The 27,505-nt window shown below is 37.9% G+C and overlaps 1 protein-coding gene across 1 annotated transcript in view; it reads left to right on the forward strand.

Moving 5' to 3' along the window:
• Positions 1-7,699: 7,699 nt before the first annotated feature.
• Positions 7,700-27,505, forward strand: part of FAM160B1 (family with sequence similarity 160 member B1) — a 28,118-nt gene continuing 8,312 nt past the window's right edge. Inside the window, exons 1-14 of the mRNA XM_019471731.1 lie at positions 7,700-7,773; positions 9,712-9,881; positions 12,045-12,149; positions 12,479-12,601; positions 15,309-15,347; positions 17,124-17,417; positions 18,285-18,481; positions 19,678-19,792; positions 19,898-19,974; positions 20,077-20,269; positions 21,521-21,690; positions 22,567-22,710; positions 24,445-24,535; positions 26,278-26,421. Of these exons, the coding sequence (XP_019327276.1) occupies positions 9,762-9,881; positions 12,045-12,149; positions 12,479-12,601; positions 15,309-15,347; positions 17,124-17,417; positions 18,285-18,481; positions 19,678-19,792; positions 19,898-19,974; positions 20,077-20,269; positions 21,521-21,690; positions 22,567-22,710; positions 24,445-24,535; positions 26,278-26,421 (1,812 nt within the window). The 5' untranslated portion in view covers positions 7,700-7,773; positions 9,712-9,761. The remainder of the gene's footprint in view (positions 7,774-9,711; positions 9,882-12,044; positions 12,150-12,478; positions 12,602-15,308; positions 15,348-17,123; positions 17,418-18,284; positions 18,482-19,677; positions 19,793-19,897; positions 19,975-20,076; positions 20,270-21,520; positions 21,691-22,566; positions 22,711-24,444; positions 24,536-26,277; positions 26,422-27,505) is intronic.

The following is a 27,505-nucleotide window of genomic DNA, read 5'->3' on the forward strand; positions in this document are numbered from 1 at the left end:
CGCGGCGGGCCCGGGCGGCCCCAGCACAGCCCCTTCGGCCAGCGGGAGCAGCCTCCGGGCTGTCACCGCCGGTAACGTGCCTTCCTGGTAGGCCCCGGTGCCCCGCGCCGGGCGTGAGGGCAGCCCTTACCCGGCCCGGCCGTGCCGGCTGCTTTCTGCGAAACAAATAAGGAAGGGGGTGAATTCAGGAAACCCCTCAGGATTTTCTTCTTGTCGTGGCCAGCAGACAACAGTCGCCGTCTCCGGTGCTTTTGTGTGACGTTGTCACTTCCAAACCGACGTTTTCATCCCTGGTTTCTTTTTTAATTGGGTAGGGTGGGAAGGGAGGCCGAGAGGACCTGGGGTTGTGTGTGTTCAGTTAGGTTTCATCATGGAGCCTCACACAGCTGTGCCCATCGCCGCGCTGGGGAGAGGAAAGCAGCAGGGCCTATTTCTGAAGCTGCCATTTCTATAGGCCGCGTTCAGCTGCCTGCTTATCAGGACTCGATTATTGTCTACACGATTTATTTTTGTTTGCTTTTTGCTGAGGTGGGATCCTGGTAGTAATGTCTCTGGCTTTCAGCACCTTTCTCAGTAAGCTGACACACCTACGAGACTGAGTGCATCTTTGGTTAGGTGCTAAAAACTGGCAATGAAATACTGCTGGAAGTGAAGGCAGAAAGTGTTGAAGGAAAATGGTTCAAATGGTTGAAAAAAGAGCCTACATGCCAAATCCTACCTCATGTGAGGGGCACCCTTTGTGCATTAATGTATGCCTCGATGCTGCAGATACTGAAGCATATGCTTGACTTTATGTGTGCCTGTAGTTCTGCAGTCTTTAGCAGGACTATTCAGGTTTTAAAGTTAAGCATGTATTAATTAATTGCAGGTTCCCAGCTTGCTTTTTTAGTGGTAGAGTGGCAATTGGAAAGAAATCTTTTAAATAATAATGAAACGACTTACTTGAAAACTCTCTATGACCACATATGAATGCCCTCAATAGACAGTGCTTTCATTGGAGGAGAAACAGAAATTAGTGGCTGCTTGACTAAAGAAATCTTGTTATGGTGAGCTGTGCCACAGTTTAAATAAGAGTGGATGACTGAGAGATGCAGGAGGGGAGGAGAAGTTATTCCTTCAGGCCTACCGATTCAAGATACCTCATAAAAGTTATGCCTAGAAGAACGTTTTCATTATTAATGTGTACAAAAAATAAACAAAAAGAACTGCATTTATTTGAGATCCATAAAAAACTAGGAAAAATGAGTGAGTTGAATGGAAAAGGAGAAAAGTAGAGATAGTAGGGACTAGATCTTTTTTTAAATTAAAAAAAAAAAAAAAAAAAAAAACCAAAACCAGAAGCAGATTGATAACATCATTTTGCAAGTGACTGCTGTCAAACAACATGCTATATGTCCTTGCTGAGCTCTGGTGTCCCGTTTAGAATTGCCTCATCCTGCTAACACCACTGTGATGGATCTCCTGATAATAAATACTGCACTGAATTGCATTTACAGGGTTGTGACAAATACTGAGCACCACATGCTAGGAATGAAACATGGAATCACAAAAGCAAGAGGATGTTAAGAATGTTTCTTACTTTATCTAGGAAATTTGACCCGCTGATTCAAAGACAGAACTGAGAAATAGAAACTTTTAACCAGTTTTGGGGCTGTATGTGACTTTAAATTGTTGTTTCGTTCTCTCTTTAACAAAAGCATGTGGGCTACTTAGCTTTGCTACTCTGAAAATGAAAACTGGTGTAAATTCTAAATATTAGATAAATCCACCTTGATGCTGCCTGCTGTTTTCAGAACCTAGAGAATTCGGAGCATCATTTTTACTTGCTGTTATTGCTGCGGAGCAAGTATAGCTTGTGCAGACTCAAGTAGACTCTGTTTCAGCCCTGAATATCAGCAACAGAACTGGTAACTAAGATATAAATTCTCAAAGGTTTTGGGTGCCTACCTCACAGAGGAATTCAGTTGCAGCTGAACAGTTTTCAGCTGAGCTGGACACTTAAATATACTTGAAGTGCCTACGCTTAGCTTTCATTGGTAGGTCTATTTTAAATTAGAATTGTTTGAGTAGCCCTTCTCCCTTGTCGTTTCTCCTGCACATCACTTATATAATGCTCCTGTCCTGCCTCAGGGCCCGCAGGCCTGCAGACTTCAGAGAGATGCATTTAAATAGTAAGAGTTCCTATGTTACTAGATAATCGTTGTTATCTTACCCTCAATATGCCATCTCTCTGAACGATGACAGTCTAATACACATAGGAGTATTTGCCTTTCACTTGTTGTGAGTGTACCACTCTAATTGCCTTCATGACAGGACTGTGATGAGGCAAACATAAGGGACCAGTTGCTTTTTATTAAGACTTTTTCGTACCTTGAATAACTCAAAACTTTGTCTTTTCTGCCTAAATTGTCCAAGTGTGTGAAATCATATTCCTGATTTTCATTATAACTGAATCCTAATTTTTGCCACCTCTTATCATGTGTCAATCCTGCCAGTATTTTAGATATTTTTGCCCTTTCTGGATTTCTCCGCAGCATCCAAATGAGCAAGCACCACTGTGGTATCATCGTAACAGAGCATCCTTAAATTGGGTTGGGTGGGTTGGTGAGAATGGTGGATGGGACTGTAGTCTTTGTTCTGTTACCTTACTTCAGGGCAGAATAGAAATGTTGTTGCTTTATGGGGCTAATGTTAATGAATCTGTGACAGTTTATATATGGCTTGTCCCCAAGATGTTTTCTCTTTGCTATGCATTTCTGATATACTTTTATCCCAAGTGTATTCCAGGAGTGCTACATTCCCAGCAACATACAAAATGTAGTGTACAATAACAAAGCAGCAAGTTAGACTTATTTTTTCTCTTATCTTATGCTCTTCACTCATGTTTCCCTAGACAAAATAGCTTGTCTGTAAAGTGGTCACTCAGTGTTCAAAGGACTTTCGTTTGTGTTTGATTTGGGCTTTCGGGAGATGTTTCATGTTAATAGTCAACTTGAAAGGATGTTTTTGAGCTGTGTACCTTGAGCAGGAAAAATATGATTTTGGTTGTTTTGAATTTTGCAATTTGCTGTCAAACAACATTATTTGTATCACTCTCTTGGTATCTGGGAGTGAATTTAGATTTTGGTGTCTGCTGCACATTTTTGGCACCCCTCTCTGCCAACCTATTATTCCACTGTATCTCTTGCACTGGTACCTTAATATGCTTTTAAGTAGCTTCTTTTCTGTTCATGTTTTGAGGCAAAACTGAGCTTTGAAAGAAACTGAGTCACTTGCTACAGGTACTGCTCCAAAATCATTAACTGCATAACTGCTCAGAACAAGATTTATTCTTCTTGAACCCACTTTATTTGATGTAATGACCTCACATTACTGATTGTTTTAATGTTGTGCTGCTATTAACAAATTATGATGACAAACTTTAATGCATGGCTTGCAAGCATGTGCAGTCTTAATTATATGGGAAAGCAGTGACCATTATAAACTCTGCATTCATCAACTGAAGAAATAAAGTAAACCTTCAAGTATCAGTCCTTTTTCAGAATTTTCCCTCAGGGCAAACAGTCACACTAGTAAAGTAGTAAGATAGTAAGATCGAAGAAAAACATCAAGTGACTGCTGTAGTTTTCCTTGTTTCAGTCAGGGGAGTGTGCATGCACGTCCCTTTTGTTTCTCTTTGACCCAGTTTCTGCTTTCTTTTTCACTCTGACATCTGACCAGACAGTACCTGTTATTCTTTTATACAGTGTTTTCTTTACTTTGTGAACTTGTCCAAAAGATATTGAGGGGTATCACCATCTTCCGTTGTTTCCATTCTTTTCAGTACTGAATTGCACTTCTGAAAAGCATCCATGAAAAATATTACAATTGATTTTTACATGCACAAAGGAACTGCTGTTAAATACTGAATATTTATAGCTTTCTTTCCTCTTCACTTTTTTTTTTTCCTGCCTAAACACAAATTCTATATACTTTCGAAAACTAGGTGGAATTGTATTTTGGACGGATTTTATAATGAGCAGACTATAGTTCTGGTCAAAGATCTCCTGAGAACAGCACTTTTCCTGGAAGGAGTGGGGTTCAATCATTAGTAACGTATTGTCACCAGAATGATAAGGCAGCATGTGTTAAGTTTAGGTCATAAATGAGAACACTGACTCGTTTGCTCCCAGGAAGCTTGACTTCTGGAGCTGGGGACCAGATGGAAGAGCTAATCAATGTCTGCTCAAATGGGCTGCTTTTTAGTAGTGTTCAGTGAGTTTTGGCTATTTGATATACCAACACCTACACTGCAATCTTTAAGATGTTGGGTTTTTTTCCCCAAAGGAGGAGAACTTCACTTTCAGATTAGGAATCGATAGCTCAAAATTGGTAAGAACATATGTAATTACATCAAAATTAATATAACTGTGAGAAATAACTGCACTTTTAAAGTAATTCCTTCAAATTAGACAAATAGCAGGAATTAATGGCCTTCACAATGAATTTTGTTTTGCTCCAGAATCTTTATACAAGTATGTGTACTTTTACAAGAGAGTGATTATTCAGATTGGCAACTGTAACATATATTTCATCTCAGCTGGTAGTTAATAATTCATCCTAAAATAGAAACTACAACTTCACCATAGAATTACCTGTCCTAGTAGGGTTAAAGGATGTCAACCACATGTTTGGGAGCTTACATTTTTCTAATGCTTTCCAGTGCTGGGCTTTGTTTGTATATAAGCTGGTATCTTAGTCTTGGTCTTTACCTTGATTTTGTGTCTGAGCAACTAAGTTAAGAGGGTTGGGGTTTTTTTTCATTTTTTGTCAGTAAAACACTTCTCTCAGAACAATTCATAGCATTGCTGGAGTTACATCTCTGTTAAATATTCCCTGGAATAGCTGTGCTGTAAAAAGCAGATTTATACTAGGTCCATCTGCAGTGGGAAGAGGAATTTGGGGGTGGGAGTATTTGGGGCTGTGGATACTTTAACTGAACAAGTAAAGAAATTTGATTTTTCTATATTGTTAGGAGTTGCTGAGTCTGATAGTCCATTGCAGGCGAAGCTGCCACAGCCAGGTCCATTTGGTGGCAAGGTTGATCATATGTTCCCAATAGGCATGCATGTACACACATGCATAGGTGCATACATGTGCTAATGGTATCTCTGTTTGGTATCTCTGTCTTGCAGTCCTTGATCAGAGAAGACTCTGTGAAATCACCGAGTATTTTAATTTAAAAGGGCAGGACCTGTCCCTGAATTACCTTTTCACCTCTGAGAGGAGTCCCTGGAGGCATTTGTTGGGAAGGAGAATGTCTGTATCCACAGTTCTCTCCCGCAGCGGATAAATTATTGACAGTGCTGAGAAGTGAAATCCTTTTCCTGGCACTGCTCAGGGGCACTAAATTCATCTCGAGACAGATGAAACTAGAAGACGTGGAGAGGAAAATCACATCAGTCAAGGATAAATCTTTAATGTTATCTATCATGTGTTACTTTGGAAATAGAGTGGTCTGAAAGGCTGGGTATTCCTCAAAAGTGGTCTCTGTGCCATTCATCAGCCAGAGTTGAGTTTTTCGTATAGTTCTATTACAGAAAGATGCAAAATGATCATTACATTGCTTGAAATACACATCTACAGCAGCAAGTGTGACATACGAAGCATGATACGAAATATCGTGTGCTCAGTCTTCAGTTTGTTCAGTTATTCTTCTGAATTTGAATACACTAGTAAACTTCATAGTAAAATAAACTAGTTTTGGCCAGTGTGCAGTGTCCTGATATTTATTCTGTGGTAGCTGGTGTGCTAAAGTGCTACTCTCAGTGCCCAGCCATGGAAGTATGGAAGACTTAATGAGTCCACAGACTGCCAGGGAATGGATAAGCAATGTCAGTTTGATTTCGTAGTTGCCATTTGTGAGGGCACATTTCCACACAGGATGCAGGCGTAGATAGTTGCCAAGCACCACTACTTTTTTAAAGTCTTGCATTTCAAAGTCCTGTGTGCAAAGGGTCATTAACAATTAGCATTCCACTTTCTTATCATGGCAGGGCATGCTGTTCGTATACTGGGCTTTACGTCTTTACCGAGATAAATTTAACTGTCATTAAATTAAAGGAAAAGACTGATGTGGAAAACTTCCAAGGCTTTTTCAAAGAGACCAACACTACCCAGTGAAGAGTATACATGTCTGAGCCCTGTGCTTCTGTTTTCCCAAGAACTGAGGCAACTCAGCACTTCTTAGGCCCTACGAGGAGACACTAGAGGAATTCAGAGTTATTAATCTCAAATGTGGTATGTGTAGCTTCTGGGGTGAAAACTTCTACTGTGAGGGTGACTGAGCCCTGGCACAGGTTCCCGGAGAGGTTGTGGAATTTCCATCCTTTGAGATACTCAAAAGCCATCTGGACACGGTCCTGGGCAACCGGCTCTAAGTGGCCGTGCTTGAGCAGGGGGGTTGAACCAGATGACCTCCAGAGGTCCCTTCCAACCTCAGCCGCGCTGTGATTCTGTGAAGGACTGGACTCCATAGCTTGTCAGGAAGGTTCAACTCCTTATCCTTCCAAAACGGACACACCAGCTTATATGTGGAATTCTTTTTGTTTGCCCACAGGTGTCATTGCTACCATCGTGTCAAGTGATAATCCTTTATTTCAGGATTGCTTATAAAAGAGTGACTTGAGGACTTGATTGTCAAAAAAAGGCCCCAAGCAACTAGGATTGTGCCTCAGGAACAACAGACCCTCATATGATCTGTTGACTGGTGGTGGTTTTCCCTATAGGATTCCTGATTTTACCGGCACTGAACATTTTATATTGTGTTCACAAATTCAGTGTTTGCCTCAAATCTCACTTTGGAGAGCAGAGTGGTAAAATGATCGTAGTCCTTCTTTTTTTCACATGCTGCCGGTGGTGTAGCAGTTGTTTGTGCCTGTGGTGTAATGGGCCGCAGGGGCTGGGCACCCAGTTCTCAAGCTCAGTGAGGAAGGAGCAGTACTGATGTTGACTGGGTGGGAGGCTGCATTTCATTCTTGCAGCATGTTATTCCTGGATGCTAGTCATGCCCAACTGGCCATCCCAAATTCCTCCAGAAAAGAAGAAACTTCCTTTTCTTTCAGAAATGAAATAAGAAATGTATTTGTTAAAAAAAAAGAACCTGTCAAGCTCTGGGGATGGGCCTGATGTGCAAAAAAAAAGAAACAAAGATCTTCTAAAAGTTGTGGTTAACAGGAAAAAAAGGCATGGCAAAAACTGTATGAAGCAGCTAATCGGTATTTTTAAGGGAGCAGAGGGAGAGAGGAGGACAGAGCGTACAGAAAGGGAAGATGGCATCAAGAGCAGATGTAAAAGAATATGTTTTTTTCCTACGGGACAAAACTCTGAGATCTAAACAGTTCAAACCTACGTTTCTAGTGTTGCTTTGCTGTATGAGCAATTGCTTTTGTTGCTTCAACTAGGTTGTCTGGTCATCGAGACATGACAGAGATTATTACTGACGTTCACAAGCTAGGCAGTATGACATTGGGCTTATGCCATGAATAACGTAGGTAGTCCTTGTTAAAGGTAAAAGAGCACAGAGTAGGAATTGTAGCACTAGTCTGCAGCAGTTTATTTCCAAGTGTAAGATAAAATTCAACTTAATCTCTGAGGAAATATGTTTATTTCATTCCTAACTGATTTTTGTTTGTTGTGGTTTTTTTTCCCCATAGCTCGCACCTTCCCTTCCATTACAAGAAGATTTTGTTTACCACTGGAAAGCAATCACCCATTACTACATAGAGACGTCAGGTAAAATAAGAAAACATTCTGGTTTTGTCTCTTTATTGTGAAAACTAGAATTCCCAATTTCAGTGTTATTAAAAAGTAAGGATTAAGAAATACTAAAATGAGTCATGTCTTTTGTCAAAATACCAACAATAATAATAATTAAAAATATCGTGTACCTTCATTCATCCCTTAAAAAGTAGGCATGAAAAACAATCAAGGGAAGGTCTTCTTTCCTGAGTACCATGTAGAGAATTGTACCTTTTCACGACCGACCCAATTTCTGTCTGCACGTACTCTGTTTAATCTAAACAGACAACTACAGAAGTGTAGTCCCTGCTGTTAACCTTTTTATTGTTTTGCATCAGGGATTTTCTTTTTCTTTCCAAGATTTGAACAAAAGTAATTTTGTGGTCATAGATTTTACCAGACATATCTGAATTCTATGTGCTCAGTATTAGGTATTTTTTCTTTAGTGTCTTATCTCCATGAAAGGTATTTTGATAACATAGCTCTGAAAAGTGAATTTGTGAGCAGATTTGGAACACATTTTGTTAAAACTTACCCAGACCTTATTCTGCTCTTCTAAAAAATGGGTATTCTCATGAAATATGGCTGTAGATGCTTTTTCTTAAACTTTTCCCTGGTTTCCTACAACAGTTATGCAACATTTAGATTTTTAATTTTTGGTCCTGGTTATTAAACTATTAAGTTTTAAAAGTGAATGTTACCATGCTTTCCTCAAGCTTATTAGTTCTGCATTTCTGCTAGAGTAGCTATTGAATCTGTGTTTGTTTCTGGAACTGGTGATCTTGTTTATATCAATATTTACTCTTACAAGCTGAAACTCGACCCTTGGTTCTAAATACCCATCTTTTGGAACGCTATGTGATGTTTCCTAAGGTAGAAGTGACAGGGTGGTAGGGGAAAACTGATACCTGCACTTATGTGGTGCAGAATAAAAGCTGACCTCTCTCCCAGACTTTCAGAAAGTCTTGTGAAAAGTTTCCACTCAGTGGATATATTTCTGTCCTCTGCAGTAGAGCAGAACTATGCCTAGGAAACTCAAGCAAAACACTCTAGGCTAACTGGAGGTTGTGGTAGAGACCGAAATCACTTTGATATAGCAGTTTTCCTTTGTGATCTTGTTGCCATTTGCATGCAAGTGACAGTTCTTTTTAGATTATTGCATAAGAAGTAGTAACCATTTCCCTAGTGGGATATTTGTTCAAGTAGCATTTAGCTGAAAAACATAAAAAGGAAAATCTCCACATGTGGACGTGCTCTACAACATGTTAATGCCAACTCCCACTGCCAATGGCATAAATCCACAACTGTTCATGACTTTAGTATAATGAAATCAGTCTTACCCTTTCCTTCATAAAGTTTGACAGAATGCTATCTTAATGCAGAAAGTATAAAAGACAAATCTAAAAACTTCTGAAGAATAAACAGCACAGAGTTTAGGTTTTCTTTGTTGTTATCATCAGAAAAAACATTTATTTAGTTATCTAGTTTGTAAAGGAACTGATCAGCTGCAAATTAAGCTGATCTTAGAGGCTGTTTGTAGATTTCAGAATACTATGTGAAGAGTCAAAGAGGAAGTTAATCAAGACAGGGTGGATACTAACCGGAAGATTGAGAGTTGAACCTTTCTCTCTCTAAGCTTGGTTTCTGGCTGTAAAAGTTTTCCTTTTTGACTGTGTAATTAATGCATGTTTTGAAATTTGGCATTTCACCTTTTTCCCATTGCAAGATTAGATATCTGCCTAATGCATATTCCAGTTTACCTTTCCAGATACAATTCTGAAAATTCAATTTAAGATGTTAAAAGAATTATATACTATATATAAGATTCTTTAAATGAGTGGTCATGTTTTTAAATCTTAAATTTGTAACTGAACTTAAGAAAAGTGAGGACAATATTTTAATAATTCTTAATTGCACATCTCTTCTATTTAGATGACAAAGCTCCTGTGACTGATACCAACATTCCTTCTCACCTGGAACAGATGTTGGATATTCTAGTTCAAGAAGAAAATGAGAGGGAATCAGGCGAAACAGGACCGTGTATGGAATATTTGCTACATCACAAGATTTTGGAGACACTCTACACACTAGGAAAAGCTGATGTATGTACTTCTCAGCAGAGCAGATTATCTTTTGTGTGAGCTCCTAATTGTAATAGGGACTGAAGTTCTACAGTAGATGGTAGCGTGGGACACTGAACTCTAGCAAATAGCTGTTAGCTTATGTTAAAAATGTCTTTTTACAAGCGTGATCAAAGTGAGACAACCAGTGAGATGCTGACTAGGCAGAACACTGAGATTTGTTACTTACCACTCTGATAATATTGACTGTGAAGCTAGAAGTAGGAGAAACATTTTTGTTCAGTCTAGCATTTTTCTGGCTTCTACAAGACAGCATTATCCCTCTCTCTCCTTTCTTAAGTGTTGGGAGATTCTTGGGTGAAATGTGGTGTATTAAATACAGATTTTGTTTGATTTTTCTGAATGTGATGAGTTATTGCTCAGAAAGACTTCCATGTCAGAAAGCATTAATTTAAGCTGATCCCCAGACAGCTTTCACATCCGAGTCTTCGGTATGAATGCAGCCCTTGGCAATGTTGTCTGGTTCTTCTCATGTCTGGTTTGCGGCACAAGTGAAATTAGCTTCATGGTCTTGGTGCATTCTTGTTGATATCTTTCTTGGCAGACTTTTGAGGTGAAATGTATGGGGTTGGATGGATCACGGGGTGAACTAACTTGGCAGCCCTTGTGCTAGAACTTTTTGTATCATGGTACAGATGCAGTTAGGAAAGCATGGTGTGCACTGTTCCAAGGATAAATGCAGCTCTCCATGGTTTCATTCTCAGTCAGCCTTTTACATGTTGTCGTGAGTTTTTAATCTGCTCAATTTTACATATATAGACAATGTAGGGTACTAGCTGTCAGAGACTGGGATGTTCCTTGCTCTGGAAGGACCAGAGCTCTACAATTCTGGTTACTATACCAGCTGTCCTATGATCAGGCTAAGATACCTGATGTATTGAAAATACTTGCTCAGAAATACAACTCGTTCAGTAATCTATAAACTTTGTCAAGAAACCAAGATGAAATGGAGCCATATGTGAAGCGGGTAATTAGTAGCATGTTTCTAAGAGTTGAGAGAAGTCATTTTGCACTCATGCAAATATGCCTGTACAAACAATTCTTGTACAGCCTGTCTTTATACTTTGCCACTTGTGAGTTGATACATCTGAAGCAAACACACAGTTCAGTGCTTGCAAGATGTTGCAAAGATCTGTTGCAAAAAGAATAATAGTCCTTCACAGCAATCCCTTAGACTTACTATATTATTGTAGATGCACCCTGATGGTACACATTTTGTCATTCTTTTCAACAGATTGCTTGACAACTCTTTGATAATTAGGGATTAATAATCTAGAGATAATTACCTTGGAAGGAGAACCAGCTTAGGCAGTTGTCATTCCTGGCTGTTGCCACCCATGCTCCATTCACCTGTGCAGTGAACAAGGTGAGGGAAATGATGTGGGTTAAAACTAACCTATGGAATAACAGCATTTATTAACATGGTAGAACACGTTAGAGTCAGGGGGGATTTAGCTAGAAACAAAGGTACATAAAGGACCATGAGCCATCAGATCTCATGGAGATAGGAAAGTACTTTCATGTGACATGGTGCATGAGGGACAGTAGAACATGGGTCTGGATGTGCCACAGATATTTGTGATTTATATTCTGCTGAATCTCGGGGAAAACAACGGCTTTCTCTTGTCCTGGAACATCTGTGCATTTATAAACAGTTTATCTATCTAAGGTCAATGGCTCATGAATTTAAAAAATGTTTTGTAGACATTAAGATGTTTATAGTTTATCAGCATATATTTGTATGTACCGACTCACTGAATTGCTGGGTTTTGTGGCACAGTACCGTAAAAGACAGCTGACCTGTAGCCAATTAATTCAGAGTTAATTTCCCCTTATCACTGTATTGATAGGGAATATTTCCTGGAAAGATTGGTAGAAGTCTTCACTAGAGCAATTAACTGAAAGTATGAATAGTTTGAAAAAGAAAACAGTAATGAGATGCAACATTTTTTGTTGATCTTTGTTAATATCGATAAAAGTAATGTGTTAACATGATGATTTTTTAAAAAATACTTCTGGATTAATTATTGCTGTTTAATCAGCCATTTTGAGTGACAAATTTGCATCTATGTTTCTCTCCGCATTTGTTACATTTTTGTTATTGTTCATCTGTTTTTGTTTCAGTGTCCTCCAGGAATGAAACAGCAAGTTTTGGCTTTTTATACAAAACTTCTTGGAAGAATACGGCAACCTCTTCTTCCCCACATAAATGTGCATAGGCCAGTGCAGGTACTCTTCAAATTTTAAGTGAACTATGTTTTTGTATGACAAGTTTCTCTTATTCTGCTGTAGCTAATGGTATCTTTAATTCTTCCATTGTTGAGTGAGTTAAAGAAACTGCTCGAGTGCAATATCAGTTTTAATGTATTGATGATTAAAGCCGTGAACTGCCACTGCAATGCAAGTCATAAGTAATAAATCCTGTTCATAGCGATCTAAATCTAGAGCAAATGTTCAAGTCAGTAGTATGTATATAGAAAAATAATTCAGTCCATCATTCCTAGAAAAAGCTCTAACTTACTCCCTGTCTTAATTGTTCACTTTTCTTTATGTGACAGAAATTAATCAGGCTGTGTGGTGAAGTTTTGGCAACACCAACAGAAAATGAAGAAATTCAGTTTCTCTGTATAGTATGTGCAAAGCTGAAACAGGATCCATACCTGGTCAACTTCTTCCTTGAGGTGAGTACATCAAATCAAAATTTTCCGGGTGTATTTACTGTGTCACTGGCAAAATCTAATAGAGAACTGGAGGTATCACATTGTGCTTCATAGCTTAGTTTTCATTCACTCTGTGATTTTTTTCTTACGATATTAGAAGTTTTGGGTTGTTTGGTTTTTTTGCTTCCAGAGACTTGATACATCTGATTATTTTTACTAGAATTTCATTCAGGGCTCACAAATACACCTGCCTAAGGTCCTTATCCTTTGTAGTGAAGGTGCCTTTAGTGTAGGAATGTGAATTGTAATGTAGAACACTGTGTGAGGAGACCTTGGATTTCTTATGTTGTTTTGTCTTCAGCCCAGTAAAGACTGTCCTGGTTTCAGCAGGGATAGAGTTAATTTCCTTCCTAGTAGCTGGTACAGTGCTGTGTTTTGGATTTAGGGTGAGAACACTCTCCCCCATCCCACCGGGGGGGAGTGAGCGAGCGGCTGCGTGGTGCTTAGTTGCCGGCTGAGGTTAAACCACGACAAGACTAAGGGACAGATTGCACGGGCATTGAAACCTTGCAAGTTGCTAAGTGATCTGCAGGATTGGGCCCTTATTTGGTAGTGGCACATATGGTCTAGCTGCAGTGCCAGCTCACAATCTACAATATGACATTATTTTCTGTTTGTAAGAAAGCCAAATATCTTTAGTCCCTCTTCGAACTTAACATGTGGCATTGATGAAATCAGAGTGGGAGGAGAAAGAATTTCTAGACTGAGTTTCTGTTCCCATTTAGAAGGAGCATATAAAAGTTTAACTTATAAAAGTCCATTTAGAAATGCTTCCTGCTCCCACTTTGATGTTTCTGTGGTGACACAGTATCTATTAAGCATGTGATACATAGGTGAAAAGATGTAGATATAGTGTCCTCTAGGAACATTTTACAAGCTTTCCGCAAACAAGATCTGTAACAGCAGAGGCTGTTAAACTGCAAAGATACATTATTTTCCATTGAGTATGTGAATATCACTTATAAGTCAGTAGTAAAGAATCCATCTTGAGTTTATTTTTACCTGAATTGAATACCACCCTGATTGCCATTGTACCCACTGTAGTTGTACAAGCAGTAGAAATGGTGTAAGGATTGAAAAGTTAGTGTTTAAACATTAGAAGCACTCAGAAGCAAACTACTAGATATATTACATGCAGAATATGGTAGAAGTCCAAACCAGGATTACTTTTATGTCATTTATGTAAGTTGTATGGTTTGAAAAGAACCCTCTGAATGACTCTTACACTCAAATAATGCCCTTGAAATCAGACCTGAGAACCCAAATCGTAAGAACCACAAGTGTTTTGTCAGACATTAGTGTTCTACCCCAAAATAGCAAGATTACAATATTAAAAATCAGACATGGAAAACCAGATGATTCGAAATTTCAAAGAGGTCTCTAGTTTCACAAAATGCTGGCTATAGAGTTCAGGCAAGCTGAAGAACATTTCTTGTAGCTCCTGTTTCCTTCACAACATTATTCTAAATGCCATAGCCTAAGGCATATGTCTTCACAACTTCTGATAGTTATTTCCAGATAAGGTGTTTGGGGTGCAGAATTGTCCTTTATTATTATAGAATAGAATATTCTGGTTGTTCACATCTATGCCTCTTAGAGGTGCTATTGTTGTGACAATAGCTGTTTCTGACCTTCAAATGCATGAAAGGGTAAATTTACAGAATTCTGTGTGGCATTTATCTCTCAAATCTCCAACAGATATATACTGAAATGCAGATACATCTCTCCAAAGCAGTCTGTATCTGTTAGTTTTGCTTCCTTCTTTGACTTTTCCTGATCAGTTTCTACAGTATTTTATGAACATAAAAAACTATGTACAAACCCAGGGTTTCCTTTGTATGATTTCATATCAAATAGTTTGCTGACAGAATGCTGTTTATATTTTAGTAAAATGTTTCACCTGTATTGCTTAACCAATAAGGCTATATGGCATAACTGTATCTCTTGGGCAAGTTACTTTTGTTGTGGAAATAAGGACTGGAAGAACTGCATTCTACTTTTTTAAACCTTTAAAATCCATATACTAATTTTATTTTGGCTTTAATTTATTCTTTTCTTTAAACTGAGTTTTCCTTGTTCTTGTGTAGAGAGAAAGGACATACATAGGAATGTTTGACTTATCATCACCTCTATCTCAGTCATTATTTTGTGCTAAACCTGTTACCTCATGTTTTTCCTTATTCATTTATTCCTTAGTTGCCCCATCTCATCTCGTCCCATCTTATGTGAGATACTCCTTGCAACTGATTGTTCCATGCAAAGGGACACTTGATTCTCTGTGTTTCAATTTCTGCTCTTGAGACCTTAAACAAGTTCTAATACAGTGTCTGCTAAAAAGTTGTATCTTCATTTTATAAAATGAACAATAGTTTCACTCTTCACTTCTACTTTCATTACTACAAATTACCAGCTTTATATTTCTCACCATGAATTAAGTAGAAATTCTCATTAGCTATGATATCACTTGATTTTTTCACTTTTTTTTTTAATTTATCTGCTTAGACATGACATCATCCACCACAGATTTTGAAACTCTGATAGTCACATATCACGAAAATATGAAAATGCATTTTTATATCGCCTGCTTTCTGTTGATGCTGAATTCACATAGAGGAGTACTTTGTCTAGAAAGCATTGAATATCTGTTTTATGTAACCTTTTCTATTAGGTCATTCAGGATCCTGTTTTGCACCTTTACAGGAGGCAGGTGAGCAGCTAAGCTGCAGAATTGCATGATTAGACGATAGGAAGCTTAAATACAGGCAAAAACTCTGCCTATGTGTTGTTCAGTGTACAGACTGCTTTGTGTCACCTGCCAATGTAAGAGTAATGAGCTATGGACAAATTTCTAGGGGTATTTATACACTTACATATGTTAGGTCTTCTCATCAATGCTTTAGCTAAACAAACTATGTCCTTTCAAATGACAGAAGAGTCCAGACATGAGGTAATAGGCCAGTGTAAGATAAAATAGGTATTTTACAAAATATTATCTAATTTTTGAAAAAAGTAGCTTTTCTCTTTGGCAACCCTGCCTGCTATTTGAGTAGTGCCAGCAACAGTGTGTAATCCAGGACTGAAATGCAGTTCCAGCCTTTAGTTCTGCTTTATGTGCCAGGCTCATCATTGTGATTCAGATATTCCAGTGTATTGATAAAATATATGGGAGGATACTGGAGGACTTCAGAAGATTTAGGGATAGACAGACACGGTTCAGATAGACACGTTCTGGTTGCTTTGCAGCCTTATGCATTTCACACTGTAAAAAAACCCCATATGTTGAAGGAGTAATTTTTCTACTGTAGTCAAAAATCGTACTTACTTTATAGCATGCAGTGTGCTGCTTTTACCACTGGGTTGCCTCTCCAGGGAATTGATTGTATGAATGTATCACAACATTCAGTACAAATTCTCAACAAAGAATGCACATCAAGCATTCACAGCAGTTCTCTAGTTTGCTGCCTGAGACTGTCATGTAGTTAGTCCCAGCTGGTTTGTACGTACTAAACGCCATTAACCCCGAATGGTTGCCGTTTTAAATTATTAATGCTTGAGATATATTTGTAATAATTTTGGTGTTATCGTAGAGGAGGGAAACCATTTGGATTTATAATCTCACTACCGTACTCACTTGAAAAAATGTCTTGTGCTGAAGTCTAATTTATGGTTCTAATAAAGTATTATTCACCTGTGCGTATGCCAGAAGAACACTGAATTCTTGCCTTGCTGTGAGTTTCTTCTTGGTATCACAGAGCACAAATTTAAATGTCTTTTTATGTGCTGGGGACAGATTTATGGGAAGACAGATGGGTTGCTTGCTTTCAGGCTAAGTAGAGATGCTTTGTAGCTTCCGAGAAGGTTCTCTGTGATCTGTTATAGTATGTAGTGCCCAATGCTAACTTCTCATACCTTCTGTCCATTCAATCTAATCAACTTTTTCTTCATGAGAAACACAACTTGAGAGTACTCTGCTGTCATAAAACATGTTTTTTCCCCTTTCCTGTTGAAGATAAAATCTCAGGAAGTTTAGAAAGAGTTTAATTGTATGACTCCAACTGGAAACAGTGTTTCAGACATTAGATGAATTTCAGGCCTTGACCGGGAAAGGGATATTTTATAGTATGTGCTAAGGTCTAAAGGTGGACTCATAAGGTAAATGAGAAACTTCTGTCAAATAGTGGGCAAATCAAGTGAATGTGTGCCTTCAGTGGTGGAGAGAAAAAGATGCCATCTCTTCATAAATGGCATATTCAGCCTTGAAGCAAAATGGTACAGGGCTTAAGAGAAATTTAAGCAGATTAAAAAATGTTCTAGGTTTAAAAACTCCCATGCTCCCACAACCCATGACATTCTACATGGTTACTGTATCCAGCCTTGTAGAGAACTACTTCAAATGCTGATGTAAAACATTTGCTTTTAGTAAATTTCTGCTTCAAGATGAACAGTAATTTCAACCACGTAATTCCAACAAAATGATTTGCAGAGTAAGTTAAAAGCAATGGCTTCCAAAGGATCGGCAAGCATAATCACAGAAGACATGCTAAAAGGCCAAGACTCTTTGACAACAGACACAGGACAGCCCGTTCAACCTGAAGAAATACCTAGTGCTGCTGGAGCAGAGCAAATGGAGAAGGAAGGTGACCTCCCGCAACAGACGGATGATCTCTCTTTCAGTCTGGATGAACTAAATGTCACATCATCACCCGAGTCCTCCACTGTTTGTCCAAATCAAGACTATAATTTAGTGAATTCTCTACTAAACCTCACTAAAAGTCCCGTGAGTTGGTTTTTTTGTTCTGTTTAACGTGATAAAATGAAATAGTTTGGATGCTGTGTGAAGTGAGCAGAGGGAGTGAATATACATGTATGTACACACTGTATTTTAGCTATAAAAAGTAAAACGAGGTTTGTTTTGCAGGCAGCTTTTGTAAATTGGCAATTTTCTTTACCAATTCAGATTAAAGTAAAAATATTATTCTAGAAAATTAATATTAAGTTTGTTGATTGTAATGTAGGTGTTTTTTCAGCACTCTGTATAGGATGCCGCATGTTTCACAGACAAGATACATAGGATAATCGTTAGGTTAAATATACCACAAGAGAATATTTTAAAAACTACTTTCAATTGTACTGACTTAACCAAACCCACTTTTTCTGTAAAGGCACTGGGCTCTCTCTAGGGGTTTGATTTCTTTTAAAAACAACTGCTGTATGTCTAACCCAGCTCCATCCTTAAATTCATACTCAAATTCTTTCAGAAAACTTAGAGGAAGGTTGGGTAAGCCTGTAATTGCTACAGCAGTGTTGAGAGCAGAAAACCGAATCTAGCTATGTACCTTGTTATTGTTAAGTGATAGTTTACATTGTCTAATATCTTGGTCTTAAGCTGACCTGCAGCACTAGTTCTGTCAACCTGAAGATTGCAGTTGCATTCTTAGTATTTGACATGGATTCAGGTGAGATTCTTTATTTTGTACTATCCAAATTCAGTAGAAATAAATTGTAATCACTGGAAAGGCAACAAAAATAAATGCATTCACTCACTGTGGGGGAATGGAGAGGTTTTATTTGGGAGATGTTTGATTCTTGAGTTCAAGTGAGCTTCATTCACCCTCTGATTAATTCTTCCATGCCCTTCTGCCAGGACGGCCGGATAGCAGTGAAGGCCTGTGAAGGCCTCATGCTTTTGGTGAGTTTGCCAGAACCAGCAGCTGCCAAGTGCCTGACTCAAAGCACTTGTTTATGTGAACTGTTGACAGACAGGCTGGCCACCCTCTACAAAGCCCTGCCTCAGTCACTGGATCCCTTAGACATTGAAACAGTGGAGGCAATTAACTGGGGGTAAGAATTTTATTTTTGTATTTAATACCCAAGGTGACTTTACACCCCTCCCTGAAACTAATTTTCTATAGGTAGATAAGATGTATAAAATATTCACACCCCCATGCTAAAGTCTCAAGAGCAGAGCTGAGATCCCAGCTGCAGCATAGTGGTACGACTTCGGGTGTCCAACGTACGCGCGATTTCTGACATGGGGCCAGGTTTGGCTGCCAGTCCCTTGCAGAGATTCCTCAGGGGGCAGGTTTTTCCACTGCATTACGTTAGCAATTTGTAGCAGTATAGCTGTAGTATCAGGTACAAATTATTTTCTTGTTCAGATGTTAAGGATTTAGGAAACATCATAAAATTTTCACTGTACACCGTGAACACTGTAGGCTGCTGCAGGAGGCAGGAAGGGTGTCTGATAACAGGCTGTTGTTGCAAAATTTTTGCAGTAAAAAAGAAGGAAAGAGTTACTGCATAACTCATTAGCATGAAGCAAAAGATACATGCCTGTTATCCTAACCGCTTGCATGTTAGATTCTCAAAACATTTCTCTTCCCCACTCTGCCTTCATTATTATGAATTGCTTGTGATCTGTTAGTACTGAGACAAAAAATAGGTATATGCAAAATAACTACCAAGATTTCTGGTGGTTGGAGTTTGAAGTTAGAAGGGAGAAAACCACAGCTTTGAATAGTGGCATAAATAATTATTGGACTGTTTTTCCAAAGAAAACGGTGAATTTTTTATTCCGTAGAGCCTTTAATTTGGGATACATGTTTCTTTCTGAAAGATACAATCTAGTTCAGGTATACACTGTGGTTTTGGTGGACTTGATTGAGGTTGCTTACAGAGTAGAGAAGAACAATTGCCTTCATTTTATGGTTCTCTGACTACAGGAGTTATTGATTCAGTTTCTGTGGTCTGTGTTTCCTGGGAGAACAGGCTAGGTGATCAGTTTTCCCTTCTGACTCAAGAAATACTTAACCAAACAGAGTTCTTCTGCTGTACATACTGTGTATCCTTTAGCATGCCACTGAAAACCTGTGTAATAATAGCACTGCCAGATTAGTAGAGACCGGCAGACAAGCTATTTTAATGTTCACTTCATTGCGAGTAGGTCATTAATTATTCTGTTAAGTTCAGTAAGAGTAAAGTCCAAGATTCTTCAATTACTTGTAGACTTAATAAGTATTTTTCCCTGTGTTCTCTAGTTTGGATTCCTATAGCCACAAAGAAGATGCATCTGCTTTTCCAGGAAAAAGAGCATTGATTTCGTTTCTTTCATGGTTTGACTACTGTGATCAACTCATCAAAGAAGCACAAAAGGTTTGTAATGTTTACAGATGATACAAATATATTCAGCAAATAAGTAGTTCCAGTTGTTTCTTAGCTTTTGAGTTTGAGACACACCATTTTGTACTTTTGTTTCAGACTGCTGCTGTTGCTATGGCAAAAGCTGTGCGGGAACGATTTTTCATTGATGTTATGGAACCCCAGCTGATGCAAACGTAAGTAGCATCCTACAAGACACAGCAGAACAGAATCTGAATCAAGCTGATTTTTTTTCAGCTGAAATCCACTACATATCTGACATGAAATTTTTCGTTCAGTTCAGAGATTGGAATCCTCACATCAACTGCACTGTTGCATCGCATTGTGCGTCAAGTGACTTCAGATGTCCTGCTGCAGGAAACAGTTTATTTTATACTTGGAGAACACAGAGAGCCAGAAACTTTGACAGACATCAACAGACATCCATTGCGACACAGGTTAATCGAACACTGTGATCATATTTCTGATGAGGTGAGAAGTGGTAATGATATAATAATGTCTGCTGGCCAGTTCTGTCTTGCATAGAGTCTGTAAAAACGCCATTGTGAAGTCTTTTCATATTTGTGTCAGCTAACTTTTTTTGCCAAGGAAAAGACTTCTGACTGCCAGCCCTACAAATTCCCTTTAGAAAATGAAACGAAATGAAGCTGTTTTCCCCAGCTAGCACATTGTTCCCATTAATAAAGATTCTTTGCTAAATTTGCTTGCCCGCTATGCATATCTAGTTGGACTTGCTCATCTGTAAGATAGGGCAAAATCAGTTTCTGTAATTGCATTTTAATTCATGCTTTGTTATATGTTGCATCGCTGTTATTTTCCATGTTGTGTCAATTCTGTCATGTTATCACATAAGGTATAGTTAAAAACTTTTTGTTTATATTTTTTATATAAAGTAACTGTGGTCAGAGATGCCTGACCTACACAATGCCAATTAAAAGATGTTATAATAACTTTAAGCACTTTACACACAGTAAACGTTGTTAAAATAATTGACTTCAGTAAAATCCCTCCTCAGGAGCTGCTTGTTTCATTTTTTCCATGAAACAACCTCCACCCTCTACTTTTTCAAATAAAAAACAAGCTTGCCTGAAATACAGATCTATGCCTTCACATATCAATTTTTTCAGTATGCTTACCTGCTCACCCTGTCAAAATCAGTTATCTGTATAAATTAGTTGATCTTTGCAAAGCTAAGCACTCTAAAACTGTCTTTAAAAACTGTCTCTATTGCTTAAAGTCAGTCGCCTTTTAAAAGCCTACATAATATCTCCATGTAAAAATCTTAGCCTGTAGTTCTAGTCACAATATCCCAGTATTACTTTGTTTTATTCTGGGTATTTATTACTAACTTTAAGTCCTGTTCTGTGTCTCACTTGCACAATGATGACCATCTTCCAGCATGGATCTAATTGTAATATGGAAAGCTAAGTTGTAAGTTCTCTGGATGTTCTTTGTATTGTTATTTTGGCAGATTTTAGAACAATTTTTGTTTTACAGGAAAAAAATACATCTACATACTGATTTTCAAATGTGTGTGAACTCTTCATCCATGTTCATACCACATTCAGCATAACAGTTTCCTAATTTTTCTTAGGACTTTTGCTTCCTTCCATAATGTAAATAAGTAATTACAGTGTTCTAGGATTTACAAACCAGATATAAGGCAAAAAACATATGGCAGCAGTGCCTCGGTTTATTGAATTTTTACTTTTTATGTTGCAGATCAGCATAATGACTTTACGAATGTTTGAGCACCTTTTGCAAAAACCCAATGAGCACATTCTTTATAACTTGGTTCTGAGAAATTTAGAAGAAAGAAACTATATGGAATACAAGCCTCTCTGTCAAGAAGATAAAGATGTGGTAGAGAATGGACAAATTGCAGGAGCAGTGTAAGTTTCTTTTTTAAGGGAAGTTTTCACAACAGCTAATGTGGATCCTTATTTTTAGAACAAAACAGGGGTTTTTTTCAGTAAGTGAGCATAGATAGCACTTTGAGTGCTCTATGTATTAATCTGTATCCATAAAGTGATGCAGAAATTATTATATCAGCAACTTACGGAAATTTTTAGAGCAGTAATAGAAAAGCTAAAATTATCAAAAGCCTCTTTCCAGAACAATAGGCACTCAAAGGTTGTCATATATCAATTTACTTGTGTATCTACCTAGCTTAAGTCTATGCATATTTGTATTATTATTATTTGTATATAATAATGTGATTATTCTTGAAGTCATTCACTTAGGTGTCTTTCTTACATTTATGTTTTTGAATCATTTTTTGATGGAAGAACTTTTCTGGGACACTGCATAAAATCCTTTTAAATACCCTACGTAACTCTTGTAACTCCTTTTTTTACTGATGGAGGGGTAAGGACTAGTCACACCAGCTATTTTAGGCATCTTCATTTAGATATTTCTGAGTCAATTAAAATAATCTAATGATTTCCTGGAGTGTAACTCTCATGTAAAAAATGTGGCTGAAGAGTTTAAGTGATGTAATGCAGTGATTTTGTACGAGTCAAAAATGTCTACTCTGTTGTTCAGATCAAGAAGTTACAATTTTTCTTCAAAACAAAGTTTGTTGGGTATTTGTAAAAGTTATTTCTGCATATTAATTAGGTAAAAAGATGTGTATATGGTAGTGTTCTGGAAAACATCCTAGTTGTTCAGAGAAGAAAAAGAGAAAGCATGCCTTTTGACCCAGAGATTTTCCTGCCTTCCATAACATTCTGTGAATGATTATGTTTTTGTCTAATATAATCTCACAGAGACCTAGAGGAAGATCCGTTATTTACTGATCTGTCTCCAGATAACACGTTGTCAACTCAAGAGTGGCTCAGTGCTTCTCCACCTGTCAGTCCAGAACATCCAAAAAATGATGGGAAGACTGAAGTTCATAAAATTGTAAATAGGTAAGTTGAAACAAACACTTAAAGAAATCTCTGAATGTGTGGGTGTCTGCACATACTGTGCAAATCAAATGTACGCTGTAATGGATATTATTCTGTGCCAGCCGGTAAAATGACTCCACAGAAGGAAATTATGTGGCATTTTATCAGAAAGCTACTCCTGAAAGATTAGAGCTTACAATAAGTAAAAATAATTCAACATAAATGAGAAAAATAGAAGAACTTTACAGCTAATACTCTAGTTGAATACTCAGAATTCATGATAAGAGCCTTATTGATTATAAAACTTTCTTTTCTCAAAAATATTTGCTGTACTTAAACTGCTGTTAAAGGACTTGACCTTCCTGGAGAAGGTTTGGGGAGTCTTGCCATAAACGTTTTAGGGAGAAAAAACCCTCAAACTTCCTGAAGTTCCTTAAGCGCATATATAAGAGTAAATAATTGCCATGCTAGAGATAACCTTCTGTTCCCTGAAAATCAAGGGACTTCTCTGTCACCTGTAACATACCTCTGTGCATGTTAGATGTACTGCAAATTGGATATCACAAAGAGGACAGGCTCTGCTCTAAGCAACTTAGCGATGGTAATTCTCTTAGCAACTAATATTAGGACAAATGCTGTTTGCTCTGTTAATACACGGTAGCAAAGCAGCACTGGTATTTCAGTGCTGGCCTATCTACTTATCCAGAAATAATCAAAGGTGTTTGTTAGCCAAAGGAAGCAAACAGCCTGAGGACAGTCAGCATAGAATGGCATAGTCGCATCTTGCCCTCTTTCCCCCAGTACTGCTATATATAGTTTAAGGTGAACGTGGTTTGGAGCAAAGGTGCAAAGAACACTCTCCTAAATTCACCTCGTGTAATCTCCATCAGTGAATAGAAGTGTTTTCAGGATTTGCAGTGTTTTGCAAATTTGTATTTTTTCAGATAAGACGAACTCCATACGAAAAGTCAGCTACTACATATTTCTGCATATAGATCTTGCAGGAGCCTCCAGCAGTTCTTGGGGTGTGGAGAATGCTGAAATTTGGAAACAGGATCCAAAGACTGAGTTTTATTTTGCTGTCCAGAAATTTTAGGGTTTTATACTTATTTTTTAAAGACAGTTCCTCTCTAATAAGATTCAGAATTCCCTGATGCTTTTTAGGTCAGATATTGGTGAAGTAATAAGGACATATAGTATTTGCACTACATACCTGGCAAAGGCAATGATATTTGTAACTGGGACATTTATATGCAAATATGCCTGTGTGTTCTTAGATGTTCATTTTTTACCACAACAAACTATGGTAAATAAAACTGCCTATGCAGTAGGTTAAGGAAAATGTTAACTGTAATTCTCCTTCCCTTTTGGCTCATTTATTGCCCAGTAAATTCTCCATATGCTCTAGTAAGATGGAGTCTGACCTTTAGCAAATACTTGACCTGGTTATGAATATTGCTTTTCGTCTCCATTCTGTCTGCTAATTCTCAGAAAATGCTTCCACTGAGGTTTTTACCTCTAGTGCTAGATACAAAAGTTCTGAAGTATATACCTTGTTATTACAAACAGTAGTTAGAATAGGTGTGCTTAAATAGATTTTGTATTCTCTGTTCTTTGCATAAAGTTATGGTAGAATCTGTGGATTAATTGGCCAGACAATTCAGTATTGTGTACACTGTTACAGATGATGAGAAAGTATTGATCTGGTGCTCTGTGGATTATAGATATTCATTAATGTACTTTTTTTCTCTTTAGTTTTCTCTGTCTTGTACCTGATGAAGCTAAGTCATCATACCATGTGGAGGGTACAGGTTATGATACTTACCTCAGAGATGCCCACAGACAAGTAAGTCAGTGAAGTCTTCCTTAGTCCTTGAGTATTTGAAATGCTTATGAGAATATACAAATGGTTCTATAAATAGTCCTACTAAATGCATCTTTTGGTAATGGAAGATGGGAAAATTCAATTTTTATTTTCTAATGAAAACCTACCTTTGGAGATCTTTTGACGGTGAATCCACCTTGTGTTACTCTAGTGGGAATAATGCATGCCATTAAGTGCATTAATATTCATGTAACAAATACTGAGAGAAAATCTGAACTGCAGATAGATTCTTAATTTGCTTTTGGATTTATCTGCATTCTCTTGGAGAATTGCCTGCCAAGCTGTTTGAAAGGACTAAAGGAAAATTAAAATGCTGCATAGGAGTTATGCAATCTGGGACTTCAAAAATAAAGGCTCATCACAGGGAATGCACAGCCTAAGGCATTCAGGTTTGAAGTTGGGAGTTTTGGTAGGTCGGGAAAGCTTTATGATCTACTGTTTTTAAATAAATGCAGGTTTTGTTTTACAAACATAATCTAAAGTTTCTTTGGTCAGTGATTTTGAAACAAAATCACTGTTTATTTGCAGCTTTCTTATTGAAGCCCTGTGAATCTTCTAGAATAGAAAAATTTATGCAAAGGAGTAGAGTAACTGGGAGAGCTATATTTAGTAGGTACTTCAAAAATTCCATAACCTCTGAATTATATCAGCAGTTTAAGATGGGAAGCTTGGATTTCTGTATTTATTATATTGTTTTATCTGTAGTCTTTCCTGAAAAGAAAGGGAATAGAGAATAAGGAAAAAAAGGTTGATGTAAAATTCCCCTATGTTCTATTCTTGGATGCCAGAAAACACATATCATCTTTGTATTTCTTTTATGCCTTGGGAAAAAGAGTATTCTGGGAGTTATTAGAGGACATAATTGTTTTCTGTCACTTCCTGACAATGATAAGGCTACTCTTAAAATATTTCCTCCCTAAGAATAGCCCTGCCTATTGCTGTTATTACATCCAAATAGCTGTTCTGCTTCCGTATTTCTATTCCTGGAAGCAGGAATGTAGCTTACCTGCACAAGTAGGTAAGCTACATGCAGTGAAGAATTTCTGAGTCTGTTTTATCTCTCTTTTGCTGCTGTTTATTCCCATGTTCCTTATTTTCACTGCCATAACCTGTGCTCCTTTCAAGGTATAATTCCTTGAAAGTGAGACATCAGGCAGCCCACAGCAAATCAGAGGCAGAGGCAGAGGTTGAGAAAGACTGTTATGGGTGATAGGAAACAAAGAGAGGGAAGAGGAAGCCCTGAAGCACTTTTCATTTGTATCTCCTGCATATACACATGCCTTTCCTGTCCTGGGAATTAGGGAGCAATATAGATTGGATAGCAAGATAAGCTACACGTAATACAGTGAAAGTGTGGAAACGTACTGACAAAAAGAATGTATATGAATGCAATTCCTGCTTTAGAAGAACCCTGATCAGGGTGTGTATTGTTGGCTTTGCTTTGTGATTTGGCCCCGGCTGCTTTTTGGGAGCTCTGTTCTCCACTCGTCGTTTCTGAAACTACCCTAATAGCATGAATGTCAAGAAGAAAATGAGGTGCCTGCATAGAAACTGGTAGTGTTTACTTTAGAATGACTTTTCTTTTTGAGCTTAGATTTATCATTTAGCTACAGATTATGGTTTTAAGGTGTATGGACTATTAAAAGGAAATGAAGTGGTTTCCATGGAGGATTGAGTCTGTTTTCCTCACTACTTTTTTCTAGTTCCGGGATTATTGTGTCATCTGCTTACGGTGGGAGTGGCCTGGATCTCCCAGATCTTTGGAAAAGTGCAATTTAGAAGCATCATTTTTTGAAGGACACTTCTTGAAAGTCCTGTTTGAAAGAATGGGCAGGATTCTTGATCAGGTAAGAAAAAGCAGGTTATGAATTCAATTTCTGATGCTTTCATCACTACTAAAGGGCTAATCTCCATAAAGTCCCATGGATTGCCATCACTCAGATGTCTATTATAGCATCATATTATTGTGTCATGTCCGATGTCCTTGGTGCAAGTCTCTGTAGATTGCAGGATGTTATAGTGGCCAGTATTATCAATTTAATAAAAGCAGAGAACAAAAACTCTCTTATTTTTGTTAGCCAGCTTTTTGTGTACTAAATGTTTTCTTGACCAGAAATATCATTTAAACTGATGAGTAAGAAAAGAATATCCTTAAGATAAAAGATGAGGGTAAGATAGTATCTTAGGAATCCTTCGGTACTAGCATCACTGGTTCTGTTCTCATTTTCTAGCATTTACACTTAGAAAGCATGTACATTTTTCAGTAAACAAAATACTGTCAAGCTCCTTTCTGCCACATTTCAGTGAACTTCAATCTGAAGTCTTGTTCAGGAAGCAGTTTACGTCACTGTGTAAGATGAAAAGAACTTGCTGTATCACTGCTAACATTTTCCCCATTTTTTCACATTTAGAAAAAACTGTTATCAGTGCATGGAAAGTTTCTAGAAGGTATCCTTTTCCATCTGCTATGTAAAGTAGTTTTTTTTCCTGTTTTATTATCTTCAAATAATAAAAGTATAGCTGCCAAGGGCAAACAAAAGGGATATGATCTGACTGGCTCCTTGTTCTGAAAAGGAGGTGTGGCATGTCAGACCCAGATTAGTACAAAGGAATTTAAGGAAAGTGAATTTTCCTGATGTGTGTTTGTTTCTGTATTTAGTCAGCCTGCATGACCTAGTCTTTCTGGGGACAAGCAAAGTGAAGGCTCAGGGAGGTGAAAAGGAGGTTGCCCTGTGTTAAAACTAAATGTTTCTTTGCCTTCTCTAAACTCTGGACTTAAGTTAGTCAAGTCAACGTTGCTGCTTTAGATCAAGAAGATAGATAACTTTTCTTGCTAGTGAAAACGAGCCCTGAAAGTCTAGATTACCCTCCCTGTAATACCAGGTGGAGTTGCTACGAATGCAGTAGTACCAGTTTCAGAAGTTTGTACAA

This window comes from Aptenodytes forsteri, unplaced genomic scaffold (assembly GCF_000699145.1).
Source record: "Aptenodytes forsteri isolate BGI_AS27 unplaced genomic scaffold, ASM69914v1 Scaffold15, whole genome shotgun sequence".
Classification (NCBI taxonomy): Eukaryota; Metazoa; Chordata; class Aves; order Sphenisciformes; family Spheniscidae; genus Aptenodytes; species Aptenodytes forsteri.